Here is a 20699-nt window from a genome sequence, read left to right on the forward strand (position 1 = left end):
TGCTGGGATTAGAGGCATGTGCCATCACCGCCCAGCAATGCTGTTTTTTTAAGCTCCTTGACATTAATGTTTGAAGTTCCTGAGCTTCTGCAAGCCAGGTTCATACCAAAAGAAACAACAGTAAAATGGAGAAATGTAGAGATTTCACAAGGAGTTGTGGGTAGTTAATAGAACTCTTTAGTTGACAGTTAGTAAAAATACTGTTTTTATAGTGCTACATTCTGTGTTTACCTTCTGTTGTATTACACAGCTGATTTTAGGCAAGAGAGATGGGTTACACTTGTCATCTACCATTTATCCTGCATTTTCAATAACATGCTCTTCTAGACGGCAGCAATCCTACTGTCCCAGCAATTTGATCTGTGGTGAAAGTAATGTTACACACATGTGTAATTTTATTATTTATGTAAAACACTTGTTTATCTCTTATCTTTTTGTGGAAGTAAAAATGAATCAAATTTTAAGTAAAATTGAACTTTTATTTATATTTGCTTTATCTTTTTCATGATGTCCCTTTAAAAAGTGATTTTGTAAATGAAAAGAGTTTTGAAGTGCTGTGCAGGGAGAAAGGGCGGAGACATAATTACATTATTGGGTGGACGCATTACGATCACTAGGCAACGGGCTGTGAGAAGTGTAGCATTTCTCATTTGTGCCATCATGTAGCCACTATGGAGCTGCACTGGGACTTCTTTTTAATCAAGTCCAGCTGTTGATCTGGTAACACACTTTTCTTGGGGTATTAGGAATGTGTTTCCTTCTTTCCTGTAGTGTCTTAAATTGCTACTTACATACCACCTGCATGTACTCGTGGACTCAGCTCTGTACAAACGTCAGAACAAAGAATGTGGTTTGACAGCATTAACTTCTGTTTTTAAATAAATAGAACTCTTGTTTTTAATTTGATGAGCGGGAACTTTCCAACTCTAACCCTCTCTTTACAATCTGTTTTTAATTTGCAAAAGAGATGTGGTCCAATTTTCAGACATAAAATTGTTTAATTTTTTTTTTTAGATTTTCTCATTCTCTAGTCATACCATCACCAAACTCAACACATTATGTTATAGCTGTCAGTGCCTTTTTTATTTGCACACTTATCTTTAGTACTTTGATATTAACCTTCCTATTCTACTTTCTTCTTTCTTTCTTTATAACGCTATATTCTATTTCCCTTTCCTTGGAAGATCCCTTACCCCACCCTGGTCCCTTACCTAGCTACCTAACCTTTGTAGTTATTCTGATTGAAACACACATATCTAAACTTAAAATCTAACTTCTACACATAAGGTAAAACATTCAGTATTTGCCTTTTGGGGTCTGGGTTACTTCACCCAGAGTGATTGTTTCTAGCTCCATCCATTTACCTGACATTTCCTTTTTCTTAACAGTTGAATAATATTCCACTATGTAAATTTATCACATTTACATTACCATTCATTAGTTGATGGAAATTGCTCTAGTCAGGGTTTCTATTACTGTGACAAAACACTATCACCAAAAGCAAGTTGAGGAGGAAAGGGTTTATTTGCGTACACTTCCACATCATAGTCTATCACTGAAGGAAGTCAGGACAGGAACTCAAACAGGGCAGGAACCTGGAGGCAGGAGCTGAAGCAGAAGCCATGGAGGGGTGCTGCTTACTGATTTGTTTCCCATGGCTTGTTCAGCCTGCTTTTGTTTGTTTATTTATTTATTTATTCATTCATTTATTTATTCTTTGTGCCTTTCACATCATGCCTCTTGATCTCACTCATCTCCCTCCCCACCCCAAAATAAAACAAAATAAAATTTAAGAGAAAAAGAGGGAAAAAAGGGAAGAAGGGAGAAAATCTCGTCATTGAAGCTGCAGTGTGACACACTGAATCACACAATAAACTTATCTGTACATTTTTATATGCAGGAGTTTATATAGAAATAATCATTGGTCTGATTTGAGGCCCCTGGTCTCTGCTGTATCATCAGTACTGGGCCCTCACTGGGATTCTTCCTGGACATTCCATTGCTACCCTGTGTCATGGAGATCTTACAGCCCTGGGTCCACAGGACTGACTCTTTCCCTACCCCCAGGGCTCCAGCAGATCACAGACGGGGTGGTTGTTGGGATGGGCCAACACATAACCCTGGTTCTGGGTCTTGGTAGTTGCAGGGTTGGTCAGCCTGCCAGCTCTCACCTGTCTTCACTGCCAGGGTAGGCTCTCCAGCATTGCCCTGGCTAGTTCACCACTTGCAGTGATGATCAAGAGTTGGGACCAGTTCTCTGGCTTTCATGTGCTCAGGGTTGGTTCTTCTATACCTACACCTTCAGGGCCAGCTCTACTGTGCTGCCCAGGCGAGGTATGGGGGCCACTCTCCCAAGTGGCTCAGCCTGCTATCTTATAGAACCTAGGACCCACAATGGACTGTGCTCTCCCCAATAAATCATTAAGAAAAATGCCTTACTCTTAGGGAAAATGTAGACTCTTAGTGAGGCATTTTCTTGATGGAGGGTCTCTCCTTTCAGGTAACTCTAGCTTGTCAAGTTGACATAAAACTAGCTAGCACACACATCTAGGCTATTTCCCATTTCTGGGCCAAGAGGGAATCATTTTATTTTATTTTGGTTTTTTAAGACAGGGTTTCTCTGTGTAGCCCTGGCTGCCCTGGAACTGACTCTGTAGACCAGAGTGGCCTCAAACTCAGAGATCCACCTGCCTCTGCTTCCCAAGTGCTGGGAGTAAAGTCTTGTGCCACCAGGCCCAGCTTTTCGGTCTTTTTTCTACTGGAAATATTTTTTTTAATTGAATGAAAATGAAAATACAACATACCCAGACCCATAGGGTACAATGAAGGCAGTTCTAAGAGGCAAGTTCATAGCAGCAAGTGCCTACATAAAAACCTGGAGAGATCTCATTAACAACTTAATAAAACACTTGAAATCTCTAGAAAAAGAAGAAATGATACCCAAACCTAAGAAAGAATCATACTTGGGGCTGAAATCAATGACATAGAAACAAACAAAAACCAATACAAAGAGTGAGGGGAATGAAGAGTTTGTTCTTAGAGAAAACAAGATTGACAAACCTTTAACCAAAAGACACAGGAGAGGATCAGAATTAATAAAGTTACAGATGAAAAGGCAGATACTGAGTTCATTCAGGGAATCATAAGGACCTATTTTAAGAACATGTGTTGCCACAAACTTGAAAACCTAAAAGAAATGGATGAGGGTTTTTTAAAAAAATAAATATATGAATTACTGAAGTTAAATCAAGATGAAATAAACAGTTTAAACACATCCCTAATCCCTAGAGAAATATAAGTGGTAATTAAAAATATCCTAACCAAGAGTCAGGCGGTGGGGGCAACACACCTTTAATCCCAGCACTCGGGAGGCAGAGCTAGGCAGATCTCTGTGAGTTTGAGGCCAGCCTGGTCTACAGAGTGAGTTCCAGACAGCCAGGGTAACACACACACACACATACACACACACACACACACACACACACACACAAACTAAAAACCAAAATAATCTCCCAACCAAAAAAAGCCCAGGGCCAGATGGAGTCTCTCTCTCTGCAGAATCTACCAGACCTTAAGAGAAAGCTAACACCAGTGCAGTGCCTGTCAAATCACTCCATGAAATAGAAATGGAAGGAACATTTCCTAATTCTTTTTATGAAGCCACTATTATCCTTGTACCAAAAAACATGCAGACTCAACAAAATAAAAAATTATAGACCAATATCCCTGATGAACATAGATGGAAAAATTCTCAATAAAATTCGAGGACACAGCAAAAAGATTATCTACCTATCATGATCAAGTTGGCTGCATCCCAGTGACACAGGGATTGTTCAACATACGTTAATCAATAAACATAATCCGCCACATAAACACATTGAAAGACAAAATCCACATGATCATCTCATTAGAAGAGGAAAAGGCTTTTGATAAAATCCAGCATCCCTTCATGATAAAATCCTGGAGAGACCAGGAGTATGAGGGACATACCTCAATGTAAAAGGTGATTTACAGTAATGTTTGTTCAACATCACCCTGAAATGGACAGAGACACAAAGCATTTTCACTTCAGTCAGGAAGAGAAGGATGTCCATTCTCTCCATACTTATTCAGTATAATACTTGAAATTTTTTTTAAAAAAAATTATGTTCATTGATGTTTTGCCTGCATGTCTGTGTGAGGGTGCTAGATCCCCTGTAACTGGAGTTACAGACAAGTGTGGCACACGTGAAAACAGGAGGGCACTTGAAGTGCAGGGATGCGGGAGGCAGGAGAATAAGGAAGAAAAGGGGGAAGAAGAATGAATAAAAATTACGTGTGTAAATGTTATAATTAAACCTGTTACTTCATCACAGGCCACTACTGCCAGGAAAGCAGGTAGGCTAACTGCAGGTCTTCACCTCTCCTTCCATTTTTCCAAGGACCATTCCCAGTGTTATCCCCAGCTCTGGAGCAGAGCACCATCAGCAGCCTCCTCCTACCTGGTCTCTAGTCTCCTGCCTATTTAGTCCCACAGATCTTCCTCTCCTAGCCACCCTTTCCCTACTAGTTGCTTTGTCCAAGACCCCAACTCTAGCAGACCCTCCCCATGGAAACCCACAGGCCACTGCTGCAGGAAGCAGGTAGGCCAACTGAAGATCTTCACATCTCCCTCCATTCCTCCAGATCCAATGCCCTAGTGTCACCCCCACCTCTGCAGCAGAACATCTGCAGCAAACCCCCACCCTATCTCTATTAAATCCCAGAGCTGTTTCCCTCCTAAACTCCCTCTCTATTGCTTTATCCCAGCTCCTGTCTCCCTCATATCTTCCTGGGAACCCAGAGGCTACGCCTGCAAAGGAAGCAGGTATGCTAACTGTAGATCTTCACCTTTCCCTCCGTTCCTCCAAGTCCAATCCCCAGCTCTGCAGCAGAGCACCTTTGGTAACCTCCTTGCTACACCTCACCTCCAGTGGATCTAACAGATCTTCCCCTCCCTACCTTTCCTCACCACACTAGTTGCTTTATTCCAGTCCACAACTCCAGAAAAGATGCTCCCCAGGAACCCACCAGTCAGTGTTTCAAGGGAAGAAAATAGACTTAACGGCAGATCTTCACCTCTCCCTCCATTTCTCCATAATCTGTGCCCCACCTCTGCAGTAGAATGCCTGCAGCAGCCTCTCTTTGCCCTCTGCTCCTAAGTCCAGTGGATCCCACAGATCTTCCCCTCCTCATCTCCCTCCCCCAACTCATTGCTTTGTCCCAGCCCCAAATCCAGAAGACTGGGAACCCACTGGTCACTCTGGTAGGGAAAACAGGTAGGCAAACACCAGATCCTCACCTATCCTTCTGACTTAGGGTTTCTGTTGATGTCAAGAGACTCCATGACTATAGCAACGCCCCCCCCCCCCCCAAGGGCTGAGGACTGAACCCAGGGCCTTGCGCTTACTAGGCAAGCACTCTACCACTGAGCTAAATACCCAACCCCCACAGCAACTCTTATAAAGGAAAAACTTTAATTGGGGTGGCTTGCTTAGAGTTCAGAGGTTCAGTCCATTATCACCGTGGTTGGACATGATGACATGCAGGCAGACATGGGGCTGGAGAAGGAACTGAGAGTTAATACATCTTGACTTGCAGGAAACAAAAAGTAGTCTATCTTACTGGGAGTAGCTTGAACATGGGAGACTTCAACAAGGTCACACCACCTAATAGTGCCACTCCCTTTGGGAGCCATGTTCTCTCAAATTAGCACACCTTCCATTCTTCCAAGTCTAATCCCTCAGACTTATACCTAGCTCTACAGCAATATACTTGTTGCAGCCTTCCTTCCCACTCTGTTTTTAATTTCTAGTGGATCCCGTAGATCTTCCCCTCCTAGCCACCCTTCCCCCACTAGTTGCTTTGTTTCAGTCTCCAAGTCTAGCAGACCACCACCCTCCATGGAAACTCACAGGCCACTGCTGTAAGGAAGCAGGTAGTCCAACTGCAGATCTTCACATCTCCTTCCATTCCTCCAGATCCAGTGCCTTAGTATCACCCCACTCCCACCTCCGCAGCAGAACACTGTGGCATCCTCCCCACCATCGCCCGGCTCCTCTGACCATTTTAAAGATAATTTCTTAAGCTATTGAAGTCCTTTTTAGAAAATCCTAGCTGTGTTTTTCCTCTAACTGTTTTAATGTTTCAGGTTGTGGATTAAGGTGTTTGTGTTTTGTTTGTTTGTTTTGGTGGTGCTTTTTGGTTGTGTGTGTAGTATGAGAGAGAGATGATTGTAGTTTCATTCTCCTACATGTGGAAATCCACTTTTCTGCACCATGTGTTTATAAGCTGTCTTTCCCCCAATACTCATCTCAGAAACTTTATTAACACTTAGCTGCCTTTGTTTCTAGAACTTGTAGTGTTCCACATCAGTGTACATATTTACTTCCATGCTAGTGACACACACGCTGTCTGTTGTCCTGTGGCTGTGGAGTGTAATCAGTCCAGGAACTGTGCTGCCGCCAGTGTGGCTCTGCCTGCCAGGGGTTGCTTTATCTATGTGGAGTCTTTGTGCTTCCTTCTGAAGTAGTGAACATTTTTTTTAGCTCTGTAAAATGTCATTGGGATTTTGAGTAGGATATCATTGTAACTGTAGATTGCTTTTGGTAATGAAGCTATTTTTTCATTATTAATTTTTGCTGGTTCATAAACTTTAGAGTTTTTTCCATCTAGTGTTCTTCAGTTTCTTAAAAAAAATTTTAGATTATTTTATTTTATATGTATGAGTGTTTTGCCTGCACACATGTCTGTGCACCATGTGTGTGCCTGTGGGGATCAAAAGCAGTTCCCTGGAACTGCTACATGGATGCTGGGAACTGAACCTGGGTCTTTTGTTAAGAGCTTCTAAACAACAAGTCATCTCTGCAGCTCCCAGCTGATTTATTAAGTGCCTTAAAATTTTCGTTGTAGAGGTTTTTCACTTCTTTTGCTGGTTTATTCCTAGATATTTAAGAAAGACTATTACTAATGGGATTTATTTCCCTGATTTCTTTGTTGGAGAATTCAATATTGGTATATAGGAAAGCTATTGATTGTTGTATGTTGATTTTAAGTGCTTATCAAGTCTAAGAGTTCTGAGGGGGCTCTAGGTTTAGGCGCAGGTTGGATAAGGATCTGCAGATAAGGATAACATGATTTTTTCCCCCTTGTGTCCCTTCCTTTTGTTCTTATCTTATAAGCATATGAAGTGTAATCTTTGGGAGATGAGATTTCACTGGGTAGTAAAGTCTATTCTGTGTTCTCTTGTGCCTCGGGTTGGCTGCAGAGTCAGGTCCTCGCTCTCACACCTTCTAAGTGCTAGAATCCCAGACACTGACAGCACCCCTGCCTTGTATCAATTATTTTTATAATGATTGATTCTCAGTTAATGTTTACAAACAAAGTCAGATCTTTGGCTGATTTTTGAATAGTGTGCTGATGGGATGTGGGGTAGGAAAATTAAGTGTATAGACTGAGGGTTGATTTAAAGATGCTCACCTTGCCCTGGGCCCCAGGCTTGTTCCTGTCTTTCAGCATACCCACTCTTTTCTCTGTAGGGTAGAGAGAGTGTATCAGAATGCAGCCTAAAGTTTTATTAATTGCACAAGTCTGCGATCTGCATTAGACCTATGAATGTTACTAGAGGTCAGACATCTAAGTTCTATATCTAGTTAAGCATCATTTAAAATAAAGAATTTGGTTTCAGGCTTCGGGCAATGCAGATCTCTAATTTATCTATTAAGGAATAAATCAAAGATGAAGAAGCTGTTAAAATTTCAATTTTATATCAGAATAGGTATCTCTTCATAAATATTGCAAATTTAACAGTGTTTTGTGTAAATAGATGGTAAAATTTCATTCTTTATCTCTGGGTCTGCACTGCACCTCATTTAGAAACAGCTTCCTGCAGAGGGACATACACTGAATATACAGGTATTAAATTCTTAATCCTCGTCATAGTTCTCAGGCACTTTAAAATATTAATGACATTTATTATATAAGTAATACACGTAAGTCCATATATTAAATGCTCTGCTAAGAACTGAGTTAAATGCAAGGTTATCTTCTTATTGCCTCACCTACCCTGTGGTTCGTGAATTTGTCTTTGCAGATCTACTTCCCAGAGGCAATTCTCATAATTAGTTTTTTTTGTTTGTACTACTATAGATCATTTGTGCATTTAAAGATTTTACCCATAATCACTAAATTATGTGTACAAATATACATGCTTATGAAGTAGTGTTTTTATGTTCCTCTGTCCTGTTCCTTTTTTCTCTTTGATGTAGAACAAATTCTAATTGGTCTTAATAATAAGAACCCAGAGTCAGATATAAGGGTGAAAACTGAAAGATCAGAGAAGCAGAGCAGCAGCCACTAGAAAGACTTCTTACCTTTAGAAATCATCAGACTGAAAGGGCCTGAGCTCCTGTATTCTCCCACCTATATTCCTGCCTGCCCAAATTTAGGTATCTTAATTTAGTTCTCCAAGGTTTTGTTAATACATTGTTTATGTAATGAATATCTATTTCCTTGTAACTTTTGTATTTTCTTAGATTGCTATTTGCCTTTTAACTTTATCATATACTTAAAAATGCTGCATAGAATTTTAATTATATGTTTTATTTATTTTTATTTTATAACTTTTTGTCATTCAATTATTCTTTGAAAGGATTTTCACTAAAATATTCATTTTTATATTTAAATGGTTTATCAAATTAGAATTAATTTTAGTATAAGCATATCCATCTTTTTCTTAGATTCATTTTTATTTTATATAGTTTAATGCTTGCTTGCATGTATGTAATATGCACCAGGTTTGTTGTGGTACCTGCAGAATCCAGAGCATGGCATTAGGTCCTGTGAAACTGGTGTTACAGATGTTTGTGACCACCATGTGGGTGCTGGAAATTGACCTCAGATCCTCTGCAAAAGCAAGTGCTCTTAACCATTGGGCCATCTCTCCAGCCTTTCCATCTTCATTTCTATTTCAAGTTGGCTACTCATCTTCTCTCCACTGATGCAGAGTTTGTCTTTATTATGTTGCAGATTCTCATGCTAGTTGTATAAAGCTACAGGTAAATTTGAAATTTACTTTTATTTTCACTATTATGTCATTGCAACCATACTGGTAATTATTTTCTGATATTCATTTTATTTACAATAAATTAAGCAATATAATTGCATGCTTTAGCATATGAATTGGATTAATTTTCCTTGTTGCCCCTAATTTATTTTATTCCTATTTTATTTTATTAGTGGGGATTAAAGCAGGGCTCTGTGCATGCTGTGAAAGTGCTCTACCACTGAGCTGCCTCCTCAGCCCATACTTTTTTATTCACATTGTTTTGTTGTCTTAGATACTAACTTGAGAATCAAGTCGCCTAGCGTCTTCGTTACTTTTCTATTACTGTAATGAGACACCATGACAAAAGCAAGTTATAGAAGAGAGAGTTTATTGTTGGTTTAGAGTTCAGAGGATGAGTCCATGGCTGTCATGGTGGGGAGCATGGCAGCATGCAGGCAGGCATGGTGCTGGAGCAGTAGCTGAGAGCTTATGTTTTGATCTACAAGCACAATGCAGAGAGAGATAATGTAATGGTGTGGGGTGGGGTTGGTTTTTTTTTTTAAGATTGATTGATTTATTATGTATACAGTGTTCTTCTGCCTGAATGTTAGAAGAGGGCATCAAATCTTGTTATAGATGGTTGTGAGCCACCATATGATTGCTGGGAATTGAACTCAGGACATTTGGAAAAACAGTTAGTGCTCTTAACCTCAGAGCCATCTCTCCAGCCCTGGTGTGGGCTTTTGAAACCTCAAAGCCTACCCTCATTTTACACCTCCTCCAAGAAAGCCACACCCCCTAATCCTTCCTAAACAGTTCCACCAACTGGGGACTAAGCTCTCAAATATATGGGCCTCTGGGAACCATTCTTACTCAAGCCACCACACCTAGTTAAAACTTATCTTGATATCTTGTTGGTATTATATTACTCTTATGAAAAATAAGTCATAGATAAAACATTGATGCCCTAGTGTCACTGAGTCTTTCTGCTCGAAATAGGATAGACAGTATTTATTCTGTTCATTTCAGTAGCAATAAAAGATTTTTCCGCCGGGCGGTGGTGGCGCACGCCTTTAATCCCAGCACTCGGGAGGCAGAGCCAGGCGGATCTCTGTGAGTTCGAGGCCAGCCTGGGCTACCAAGTGAGTTCCAGGAAAGGCGCAAAGCTACACAGAGAAACCCTGTCTCAAAAAACCAAAAAAAAAAAAAAAAAAAAAAAAAAAAAAAAAAAGATTTTTCCTTGTAGATCTTATACTTTTTGATAACTATATTCTTAGGTCATTTATCTTTATTGCTTTAATATTTGGAATAATTTTCTCCTTTTTCATTTTATAAATGGTTTGCTTATTGTTGGAAGTTCTTTGGCAGTTTAATGGCTTTAAAAACAAGACATCCCATTTTAAAACTTATGTTTGCTTTTAAAGCAATTGTTATTTATTTTGTTAAGATTTATTTTTAGGGGCTGGAGAGATGGCTCAGAGGTTAAGAGCACTGACTGTTCTTCCAGAGGTCCTGAGTTCAATTCCCAGCAACCACATGGTGGCTCACAACCATCTGTAATGAGATCTGGCACCCTCTTCTGGCCTGCAGACATACATGCAGACAGAACACTGTATACATAATAAATAAATCTTTGAAAAAAAAAGATTTATTTTTATTTCTTTGTTTATGTCTGTCAGTCTGTCTGTGTGTATACAAGTGCCTATGGAGGCCAAAAGAGTCTGTCAGATCCTCTGGATCTGGAGTTACAGGTGGTGTGATCCGCCCCTAGAGTGGTATTTTAAAGATGACCGTGTGCATCATTAATGATCTACTGAGAATATGGAACCACTCAAATCAAAGATGAACTTTGCAGTAGCATAGTTCACCACCACCCCTCATCCTTTGTGATTATATTTTGTGCAATACATTTTAAACTCAACAAGTTTAATTTTTGGCTTTAATCAGTCATGTGTCTGTTACAAAATTAAGAGAAGAAAATATATGTTTTGAATATTTATTTACAAATTTACCTCCCTCCCTCTCTCCCTCTCTTTTTCTTTCTTTCTTTCTCTTTTCTTTTTCTTTCTTTCTTCTTCTTCTTTTTTTTTTTGACATGGTCTCACTATGTAGATCAGGCTGTCGTTGAACTCACAGAGATCTTCCTGCATTTGCCTCCTGAGTGCTGGGATTAAAAGCATGGGCCACCATACCTGATAATGAATTTACCATTTCTTATTGTCTTCATTCTTTTCTATATATTTGAATTTTCATGTTACCAGTTCCATCCAGCTTGATAAATACCTTTTAACATATTTTTTCAGAATTTATTTTTATTTTATGTGTTTAGGTGTTTGGCTGCATGTACATGTCACCACATGTGTGCAGTGTCCATGGAGATGAGAAGAAGGTGTTGGATCCCCTGGACCTGGAGCTACAGACAGTTCTTACCCAGCATATAGGTGCTGGGAATTGGACCCAGGTCCTCTGAAGAGAAGCCAATGCTCTGACCACTGAGCCATCTCTCCAGCCCCCTAGAAAATGTTTTTTTTTTTTTTTTTTTTTTTTTTTTTTTTTTGTCATTTCTTACTTGATATAGAATCATAGGTGGACATTGTTTTTCTTTCAACATTTAAAGCTATTCTAATGTCTTTGGGTGTCTCTTTCCTTTCCCCCTTCATCTTTATCTCATGTGTCCCCCTTTCTCCTCCTTCCCAGGATACCAGCAATTCCCTCCACCCCTGCTTCCTCTCTTCCCTTCCTCTCTGTCAACTCCCCTTCTCCACTCCTCTCTCCCGCCGCTCTTTCTTTCTCTTTTACTTCTGTAGTTGGCCTAGAACTTACACTTGCTGAGTAAGTTCTTGACCACCAAGCTCTATCTCCAGAGCCTTGTTGTCTCTTTTGGGCAGGGTTTCACTCTGCAGCCCAAACAACCCTCTCACTTCATCCTCCCTAGTAGTTGGGAGTATGAGTCTGGCTTGGCTGGCCTCTTTATTTCTGAAAAGAATTTAATGTTCCCTGTTTTAGCTTTTAGGCTCTCATTTTTTCTCAGTTTCATAAAAATTGGATGAAAACCTAGATTAGATGATGAATTTAACTTTGTTAATTCCACAGTCCACACAATTAAACTTTGTGTTCAATTTTTAGCAATATTTACCACGTATCTGCAAGAAATATTCTTTTAGGGCTATTGTGGATGCCCTGTGTGTGGATCTTCAGTTACGATTTGGACTAAGTTGATATACTCAAAGTTGTCATAAGCCCTGTATGTAAGCCCTGAAATACATTCAGAATAATACATCTCATACCCTGTCCCCTGTGGACATCTTTTGCAAATTGCAGCGTGTTAGCCACTTGAACCCCAGTGGTATTTGGTTTTCTTGGCACTTCATTAGCAGCTACAGGGAATATTTTGATTAACTGTGGCATTGCATGCCATGTGTGTTAGCATCTTGTTTTTCTCACATCTGAGGCCCTGACCCAGACCAGTCAGAGCATTCAGGTTTTTAAGGGTCTGTTTCCTGAGGCTATTCCATGTAGCAAGTAGTTCTTGGTCCAGTCAGTTATTTAAACAGGAGTTTAGTACACAGAATTCTCAAGCTGTTATATAAATGTCTCTGTAAACTTAAAACAACTCTCCAGAGCTGGGGCAGGGGGAGAGGGTGGGAGGGAGGGAGGGGAGGAGGAGGAGGATAGACTTGTGGAAGGGTCTTCCACAGACTGTTGACCTCTTCAGAACAGATGGAGTTGTGATACATCGGGTGGCAGAGACATTTCTGGTGTGGCTGGAAATGGTCTGTAGTCACTTGCAGAGCACAGAGCAGTTTTCTGGAACATTACTTAACATAGAACACATTGAAATCGGGGTTGTCTGATACGCAGGAGGCCTGGAGTGCATGGTGTTCCATGCTGGTGTGGCTGTGATGTTGAGAGGGGCACAGGAATGAGCAGAATGAGCTAAGTAAGCACCTGTCTGGAAAGGAGGCTTCAGTGTCCATGGAGGTCACAGAAAGATTTCACTGGACTCAGCTGCAGTAGAGTTTACTAAGGTTCTGTATGCTCTTAGCACTTGCTTGGGCCAAGTACCACCAAGTGTCCTCAGCTCGATCCCCCCTGTTCAGCAGCCAGAGAACTGGTTCATAGAATAGTCCTCCAGTGCCCTCTACTGAGAGATTGCCATATGTGTTCATTGTAACCAAGTGGATATCTGAAGGCTGAATTTGGAGCGTTAAGGCAGTTAATCAATAATGGATGTATCCATTCTCCTACACTCCAGGTCTGAAAGACTGTAGCTTTCTTCTGGAGTCCTGAAGACAGGGGAGGGTCTCAGTTAGTCACACACATTCTTATCAAGGGTAGGTCCCTTCTTTCAAGGATTGGTTCCTTTTCTATTTGATCTTGGTGATGGTTCATCTTCAGCTGGTTGTTTATGTTCTGATCCAGGGTTATAATTTCTTATCTTTGAGAGACTCTATATATGTTTCTCTGCTGTGATTTTAAGTAGAACCTGTTTTTTTTGGGGGGGTGGGGGCATGTTTCGAGACAGGGTTTCTCTGTGTAGCCCTGGCTGTCCTACAACTAGCTCTGTTCCAGGCTGGCCTCGAACTCAGAGAGCCAGAACTCCCTTTTCCTCCCAAGTGCTAGGATTAAAAGTTTGCATCACCACCACCCAGCTTAGAACCTATATTTTTATTATGAACTATAGTATAAGGAGTAAAAATGTTTTGAACTTAATGTTCTGGCTTGTTCATTAGAATTCAGTTCCTCTAGTACACCTTCTCATCTTAATGACGAATTTATGAGGTCCATGCAACATGGTAGATATTCACTGGGCATTTGCAAAGATGGATTTATTTTAATCTGAAAGCCATATAAATATTTTCAAGAATTTATTGCATAACTATTATGTAAAAATTTCCCTAAGGGTTTTATATTTATTAATTTTTTTACTTTAATATAAAAAAGCCCTTGGAAATAAGTTAAAGCATCACACTTACAAGTAACCATACTAAAGACTACACAACTTAGTGAACCTGTGTGCAGTTAGAACTGGCATTTGAGATGGAAGATTCAACACTTCCCACTAAGTTTATGCTCTAATCTATCACCAAAACTAGAATGCCCGTGACAGAATTAGAACTAGAAAATACTTAACTTTATATAGATGAATTCCTGTCCATCACCTGTCTTTACTCCTCCTCACCCCTTAGATTTGCTTTTCTCCTCTCTCCTTTTTATGTTATACTCTCAGAGTTTTAATAGGGTCAGCTAGTTCTAAGTCAGCCTGCCCCCTCCCTAGGTCCCTCCCTCCCACCCACCTTCTCTTCCTCCCGCCCTCCACACTGGAGACTGGGATCAAAGGTGTGTGCCACCACTGCCTGTCTTCTAGTGCTGGCTCCACACTCTGATCTCCAGGCAAGCTTTATTTGTTAGAGCACAAACAAAATGCCACTGTATAACCCCTTGTGGTGGTTAGTTTTTGTCAACTGGATACAAACCTAGATGTATCTGGGAAGAGGAAATCTTAATTGAGAAAATGCCTTTATCATATTGGCCTGTAGGCAAGTCTGTGGGTCATTTTCTTGATTAATGCTGTCACAGCACCCCGTGAATTAACCGTGGCAGCTATTATTTAATTGCAAATATGTCCATTGTGGCTCTAGCTAGGGTGACATTTGACAAATTGATATAATAGTGGATAATATTAATTTTTTGAAGCATCATTTTTCCAAAAATGACTTTGAAATTTTTGAATAGGGGTCAGAGTAGATGGTACACAGCTGTGGAGGTAGAGGCAGGAGGGTCAGGAAGTCAGGATTATCATAGGCTACGTAGAGATTTCAAGGCCAGCCAGGGTTACATGAGACACTTGTATAATAAAAACAGTTTCTCATTTCCTCCTTCATATCACTTATGTCCTGCTATTCCCCTCTTTAGAGTTCCTTCTTCTTCTTATGGTCCTTTTCATTTTCCTGGTTTCTGTCGTTAGTCTAGGTTATAAACTCACATCCAAAGATTCAGAGAATTAATATCTAGAATGTACAAAAAACAGAGTCAAGAAAACAATTCAATTTTAAAAAATGGGCTATGGCTGTGAACAGAGTTTTCAAAAGAGGAAATAAAAATGGCTATGGAATACCTTAAAATATGTTCATTATCCTTAGCAATTAGGAAATTTCAAATTAAAACAACTTTGAGATTTCATCTTACTCTAATCAGAATGACAAAGATAACAAGACAACCAACAACAAGTGCTGGAGAGGATGTGGAAGGCACTCATTCAGTGTTGGTGGGATTGGGGAAGGGGGCTCATTCAGTGTTGGTGGGATTAGGGAAGGGCTCATTCAGTGTTGGTGGGATTGGGGAAGGGCTCATTCAGTGTTGGTGGGATTGGGGAAGGGCTCATTCAGTGTTGGTGGGATTGGGGAAGGGCTCATTCAGTGTTGGTGGGATTAGGGAAGGGCTCATTCAGTGTTGGTGGGATTGGGGAAGGGGGCTCATTCAGTGTTGGTGGGATTGGGGAAGGGGGCTCATTCAGTGTTGGTGGGATTGGGGAAGGGGGCTCATTCAGTGTTGGTGGGATTGGGGAAGGGGGCTCATTCAGTGTTGGTGGGATTAGGGAAGGGCTCATTCAGTGTTGGTGGGATTAGGGAAGGGCTCATTCAGTGTTGGTGGGATTGGGGAAGGGCTCATTCAGTGTTGGTGGGATTGGGGAAGGGGGCTCATTCAGTGTTGGTGGGATTAGGGAAGGGCTCATTCAGTGTTGGTGGGATTGGGGAAGGGCTCATTCAGTATTGGTGGGATTGGGGAAGGGGGCTCATTCAGTGTTGGTGGGATTGGGGAAGGGGGCTCATTCAGTGTTGGTGGGATTGGGGAAGGGGGCTCATTCAGTGTTGGTGGGATTAGGGAAGGGCTCATTCAGTGTTGGTGGGATTAGGGAAGGGCTCATTCAGTGTTGGTGGGATTGGGGAAGGGGGCTCATTCAGTGTTGGTGGGATTAGGGAAGGGCTCATTCAGTGTTGGTGGGATTGGGGAAGGGCTCATTCAGTGTTGGTGGGATTAGGGAAGGGCTCATTCAGTGTTGGTGGGATTAGGGAAGGGCTCATTCAGTGTTGGTGGGATTAGGGAAGGGCTCATTCAGTGTTGGTGGGATTGGGGAAGGGGCCTCATTCAGTGTTGGTGGGATTGGGGAAGGAGGCTCATTCAGTGTTGGTGGGATTGAGGAAGGGGCCTCATTCAGTGTTGGTGGGATTAGGGAAGGGCTCATTCAGTGTTGGTGGGATTAGGGAAGGGCTCATTCAGTGTTGGTGGGATTAGGGAAGGGCTCATTCAGTGTTGGTGGGATTGGGGAAGGGCCTCATTCACTGTTGTTGGGATGCAGGCTGCTTCAGCTACTCTGGAGTCAGTGTGGAGAACTCGCAAAAAGAAGATCAACCACTCCTTGGCGTATTCCCAAAGGACATGACATCCTTCTCCACAGATACTTGGTCAGCCATGGTCATTGCTGCTCTATTTACAATATTGAGGCAATGGAAACAACACAGCCACAAAACCTTCGAGACTTAATGTTTATCCTGCCTGCAATATGTGCTGAGTTAAGGTGTTGCAGAACTCGTGGGAGTGGCCAACCAATGATTGGTCCAACTTGAGACCCACTCCAGTAGAGGGAGACCATGCCTGACACTCTTGGATGGCCAGGAACCAGAGCCTAGATAGTCCAGAGACTTAGGATAGAACCAAACATGACTAGGGGGGTGGGGAAGTCAATGAAATGATTCCTAATGAAATGAAAAAAGTCAATGAAAAAATTCCTAAATATTCTGCTATACTCATAGACTGGAGCCTAGCATAACCATTACCAGAGAGGCTTCATCCAGCAACTGATGGGAGCAGATGCAGAGACCCACAGCCAAGTATCAGGTGGCACTTGGGGAATCCTGTGGAAGAGGGGAGGAAGGATTGTAGGAGACAGAGGGGTCAAGGACACCACAAGAACACGGCTCACAGAACCAACCAACCAAGGCTCATAGGGGCTCTCAGAGAACTGATAATTAGTGAGCCTGTATGGGTGTGACCTGGGTCCTTTGCATATATATTATGGTTGTGTAGCTTGGTTTTCCTGTGTGACTCCTAACAATGGGAGTGGGGTCTGTCTCTGACTCTTTTGTCTGATTTTGGGACCCTTTTCTTCCTACTGGGTTGCCTCGTCCAGCCTTGATATGAGGGTATGTGCCTAGTCTTATTGTAACATGTTATAATATGTTTGGTTGATATCTCTGGGAGGCCTGATCTTTTCTGAAGGTAAATGGAGGAGGAATGGATCTGGGGGAGAGTGGAGATTGGGGGAAAGGAGGAAGGGGAAGCTGTGGTCGGGATGTAATATATGAGAGAATAAATTAAAAAGAAACAAAACCTTGGAGAGCTGGAAGGAAGGTTATAGAGGATGTTCTGCAAAGGTAGGTAAGGAAAATTGTGTTAGGAAGGAATGAAGCACTTCCAAAGTCTTGTCTTGGGGCACAGTGAGTCTGGTCACCTCTTATCTTATCTCATTTCTGAAAAGAACATGATCATTCCAGAACAGCATCAGCACTAAATAATCTCTTTACTACTGTGCCCTGGGGGAGAAAACCCCACCTCCTGAGGTCTGTAGTGGTTGTGACAGTAAATACACAGATCTTCGCATTCCAATAGCATGGAGTTGAAAGGGAACAGGAACACCAAGATCAACTCAGGTACTTGCCAACTGTCTGGGAAGGCCCTAGTGTCTCCTAATTATCTCCTGTTTAGATGGGGGCGGTGGTTGCCAAGCATCATTAGAGTTATTTATTATTGAAATGAAGTCTACACTGCCCAGACTGGTCTCTAACAACTGAGTTCAAGTGAACTTTCTGTCTCTATCTCTTGAGTTGCTGAAACAGTTGTAGAGTTACCATATCCAGTTTGTTTGTTTGTTTGTTTGTTTGTTTATTTGGTTTTTTGAGACAGGGTTTCTCTGTGTAGCTTTGCTCCTTTCCTGAAACTCGCTTTAGAGACCAGGCTGGCCTCCAACTTGCAGAGATTTGCCTGCCTCTGCCTCCCGAGTGCTGGGATTAAAGGCGTGCACCACCACCGCCTGGCTTATTTTTTAAATTAATGTCATAAACTCCTATGATAAGACACTTGGATACCTCAGTGATTACACATACCAGATTTTTGTTTTATGTGCTGTTTATGACTTTTTTTTAGACAAAGGGCAATACAGCTGTGAAAACACAGTGATAAAGGCCGAAAAAGCCGTTGTCACTCCAGTCTGACAACCGGCATTTAGTCCTTGGGACCCACAGGTGAAGGAGAAAACTGACTACTGAAAGTTGTCTCTGTCCTCACAGGTGAGCTGTGGCATGTGCCCATCCCCCTCATGCTTATTGCCTGTGTGCACATGCCTGCACACGTTCACATGTGTGCACATGCCTGCACACGTTCACATGTGTGCACATGCCTGCACATGCTCACATGATGGCGTCTGTTAGTACCTCATTCCTTTTTCAATGTTTGTCTTGTTTTTCATTATTTTTCAGTTGTTCTGCATTTTACCTCATCAATAATCTATTTAGTCATCTTTTTTATTCCAATTTTAGTAGTTTCTCAGTCCTATTATATCTGTTTTAATGTGTTTTAGTTCTCTGCTACAGTTCTCAATCTTTTTCTCAATGTTGTGTTTTCTCTTTCTCCTTTTCTTGTTATGGTGAGTGGCCCACGTGCTGCCCCACACATGTAAATGACAGCTTGCAGGAGTTACTTCCCCCCACCCACCTTATATAGTTCCTGGGGGTCAGATGCAGGTCTCAAAGCTTACATGGCAAGCACCTTATCTCACTGAGCTACTTCGTTGACCCCGTTTCTCAGTTCTCTTTCTTCTCTTTTTAAAATTATATTTTAATTTATTTTGTGTATGAGTGTGCACATTCCACAGTGTGCATGTGGAGGTCAGAGGACAAGGTGCAGCAATTGCTTCTCTTCTTTTGACATGTAGACCCCCGGGATGAACTCAGATTGTCAGGCTTGGTTGCAGATGCCTTTACTAGATGATTCGTCTCTCCAAGTCTCCTGCTCTCCCACCCCTCCGTGTTTGTGTGCTTGGTGCTCATGCTTATATCTGTTTTGCATGTATGTAGGTCCGTGTACAGGCCTGAAGTTAAAGTCAGGAGTTGTCCTTCATTGCTCTTCTCCTTAGTCACGGAGGCAGAGAAACCCAGATATTGCTTGTCTTGCTAATGAGCTTGCTGTGGGGACCCCAGTCTCCCCCTCCAGCTGGAAGTAGAGGCGTACCACGTGGCCAGCATGGTTTCTGGGATCTGAAATCTGGTCCTTGTGCTTTAGCAGCTTGTCACTCTACATCCCCACGGCTTTCCGGAGCGTGGCAGTCACTGTGCTCCAGGAAGTCTCCGTCCTTGCCGTGCTTTCTGAGTTACCTGGGTTCTTGTTGGTTTTATTTATCTGTTGTTGACATATGTAGTAAATTTTGATATAAAGAGAAATTTTATAAAAATGTGGATCTCTGCCTGTCCTCGGCTGATCAGAGGGGGTGGCTACTAATCCAGTTAGGGATGGATCCAGTGCAAGTTTTGATTGAGAACTCAGTGTGTTCTCAGCTTTTTACCCTGATGAGTTCTGAACTCTAAATTCTAGTCTCCTAGGGTGACTGAGAACATTTTCATGCTTTTTAAAGCCTTACTGCTTATAAAACTTGGCATATAATATTTTTGTTGTATTTAATACATTTTAAATTGAAGTACAATTACATCACTTTCCCTCTTTCTTTTCCTCCCTCTAGTCCCTCCCAGGCACTCTCTGTCCAACACCTCCCATGTCCCCACTCTCAAAATGATAGCTTTTTTTTTCTTTATCGTTGTTGTGTGCATGTATGTATGTGTGCATGTGTATGCACAAATGTACAAATGCAACCTACCAAGTATGTTTTTGTTGTTTGTTACATATGGTTTCAGGCCTGACCCCTTTGTATTGGATAACCAAGGGGGCTCAACCCTGGAGAGGCTGATCCTCCCTCTCCCAGCAGTCTTAGTTGCCTGTATTTCTTGTCTAGGGTTAGGACCCCATGAGACTTTCCCTTTCCGCATTAACATGTCTGTTATGTTGCCCTGTTGGTCTTGTTTGTGCAGCTGTCTTGAGGGGAAAGCTGGGTGAGTATCAGGCTTGGTTCTCTACCTCCTTTCTGGGCTTTTGACTCCTCACGTTTCTGATTCTGTCTGATTACCCCCACAGGACAGTCAGAGCATTGCTTGCTTTTATGTTTTCCAGAGCAGCCTTATGTCTGAGTGGGAGCAAGGGTCCAGTGAAGATGGGCAGCAGGACATCTACCCTCCCTGTTGATGTTCTCCCCTCTTCTGACTGCTGCAAACAGAGCTCCTCAGTCAGCTCTCTCTGGTGTCTTTCAGTAGACTGTTTTAAAAGGAATTTGTGACTTTACCAGGATATTTTTATGGGAAAGTTCTTTTGCCACAAATCATTTCATCCAATCTGAATCTAAGACTTTGGCCACAGCCGGTAGTTGTGTGCATGTCTGTAATCCAAGTACCTGGAAGGTGGAAATGAGAGGACTAGAGGTTCAAGGTCACCCTTGGCAATATAGCAAACTTCACAGGTTTATTAGATGTGT

The 20699-nt window shown here is 41.8% G+C and overlaps 1 protein-coding gene across 1 annotated transcript in view; it reads left to right on the forward strand.

Annotated features, from left to right (window-relative positions):
• LOC131898536 (tetratricopeptide repeat protein 28-like) overlaps nucleotides 1–20413 on the forward strand; it is a 52543-nt gene extending 32130 nt beyond the window's left edge. Inside the window, exon 3 of the mRNA XM_059249726.1 lies at nucleotides 20306–20413. Coding sequence (XP_059105709.1) covers nucleotides 20306–20413 — 108 coding nt within the window. The remainder of the gene's footprint in view (nucleotides 1–20305) is intronic.
• Nucleotides 20414–20699: the final 286 nt, after the last annotated feature.

Source organism: Peromyscus eremicus, chromosome 23 (assembly GCF_949786415.1).
Source record: "Peromyscus eremicus chromosome 23, PerEre_H2_v1, whole genome shotgun sequence".
NCBI classification, from domain to species: domain Eukaryota; kingdom Metazoa; phylum Chordata; class Mammalia; order Rodentia; family Cricetidae; genus Peromyscus; species Peromyscus eremicus.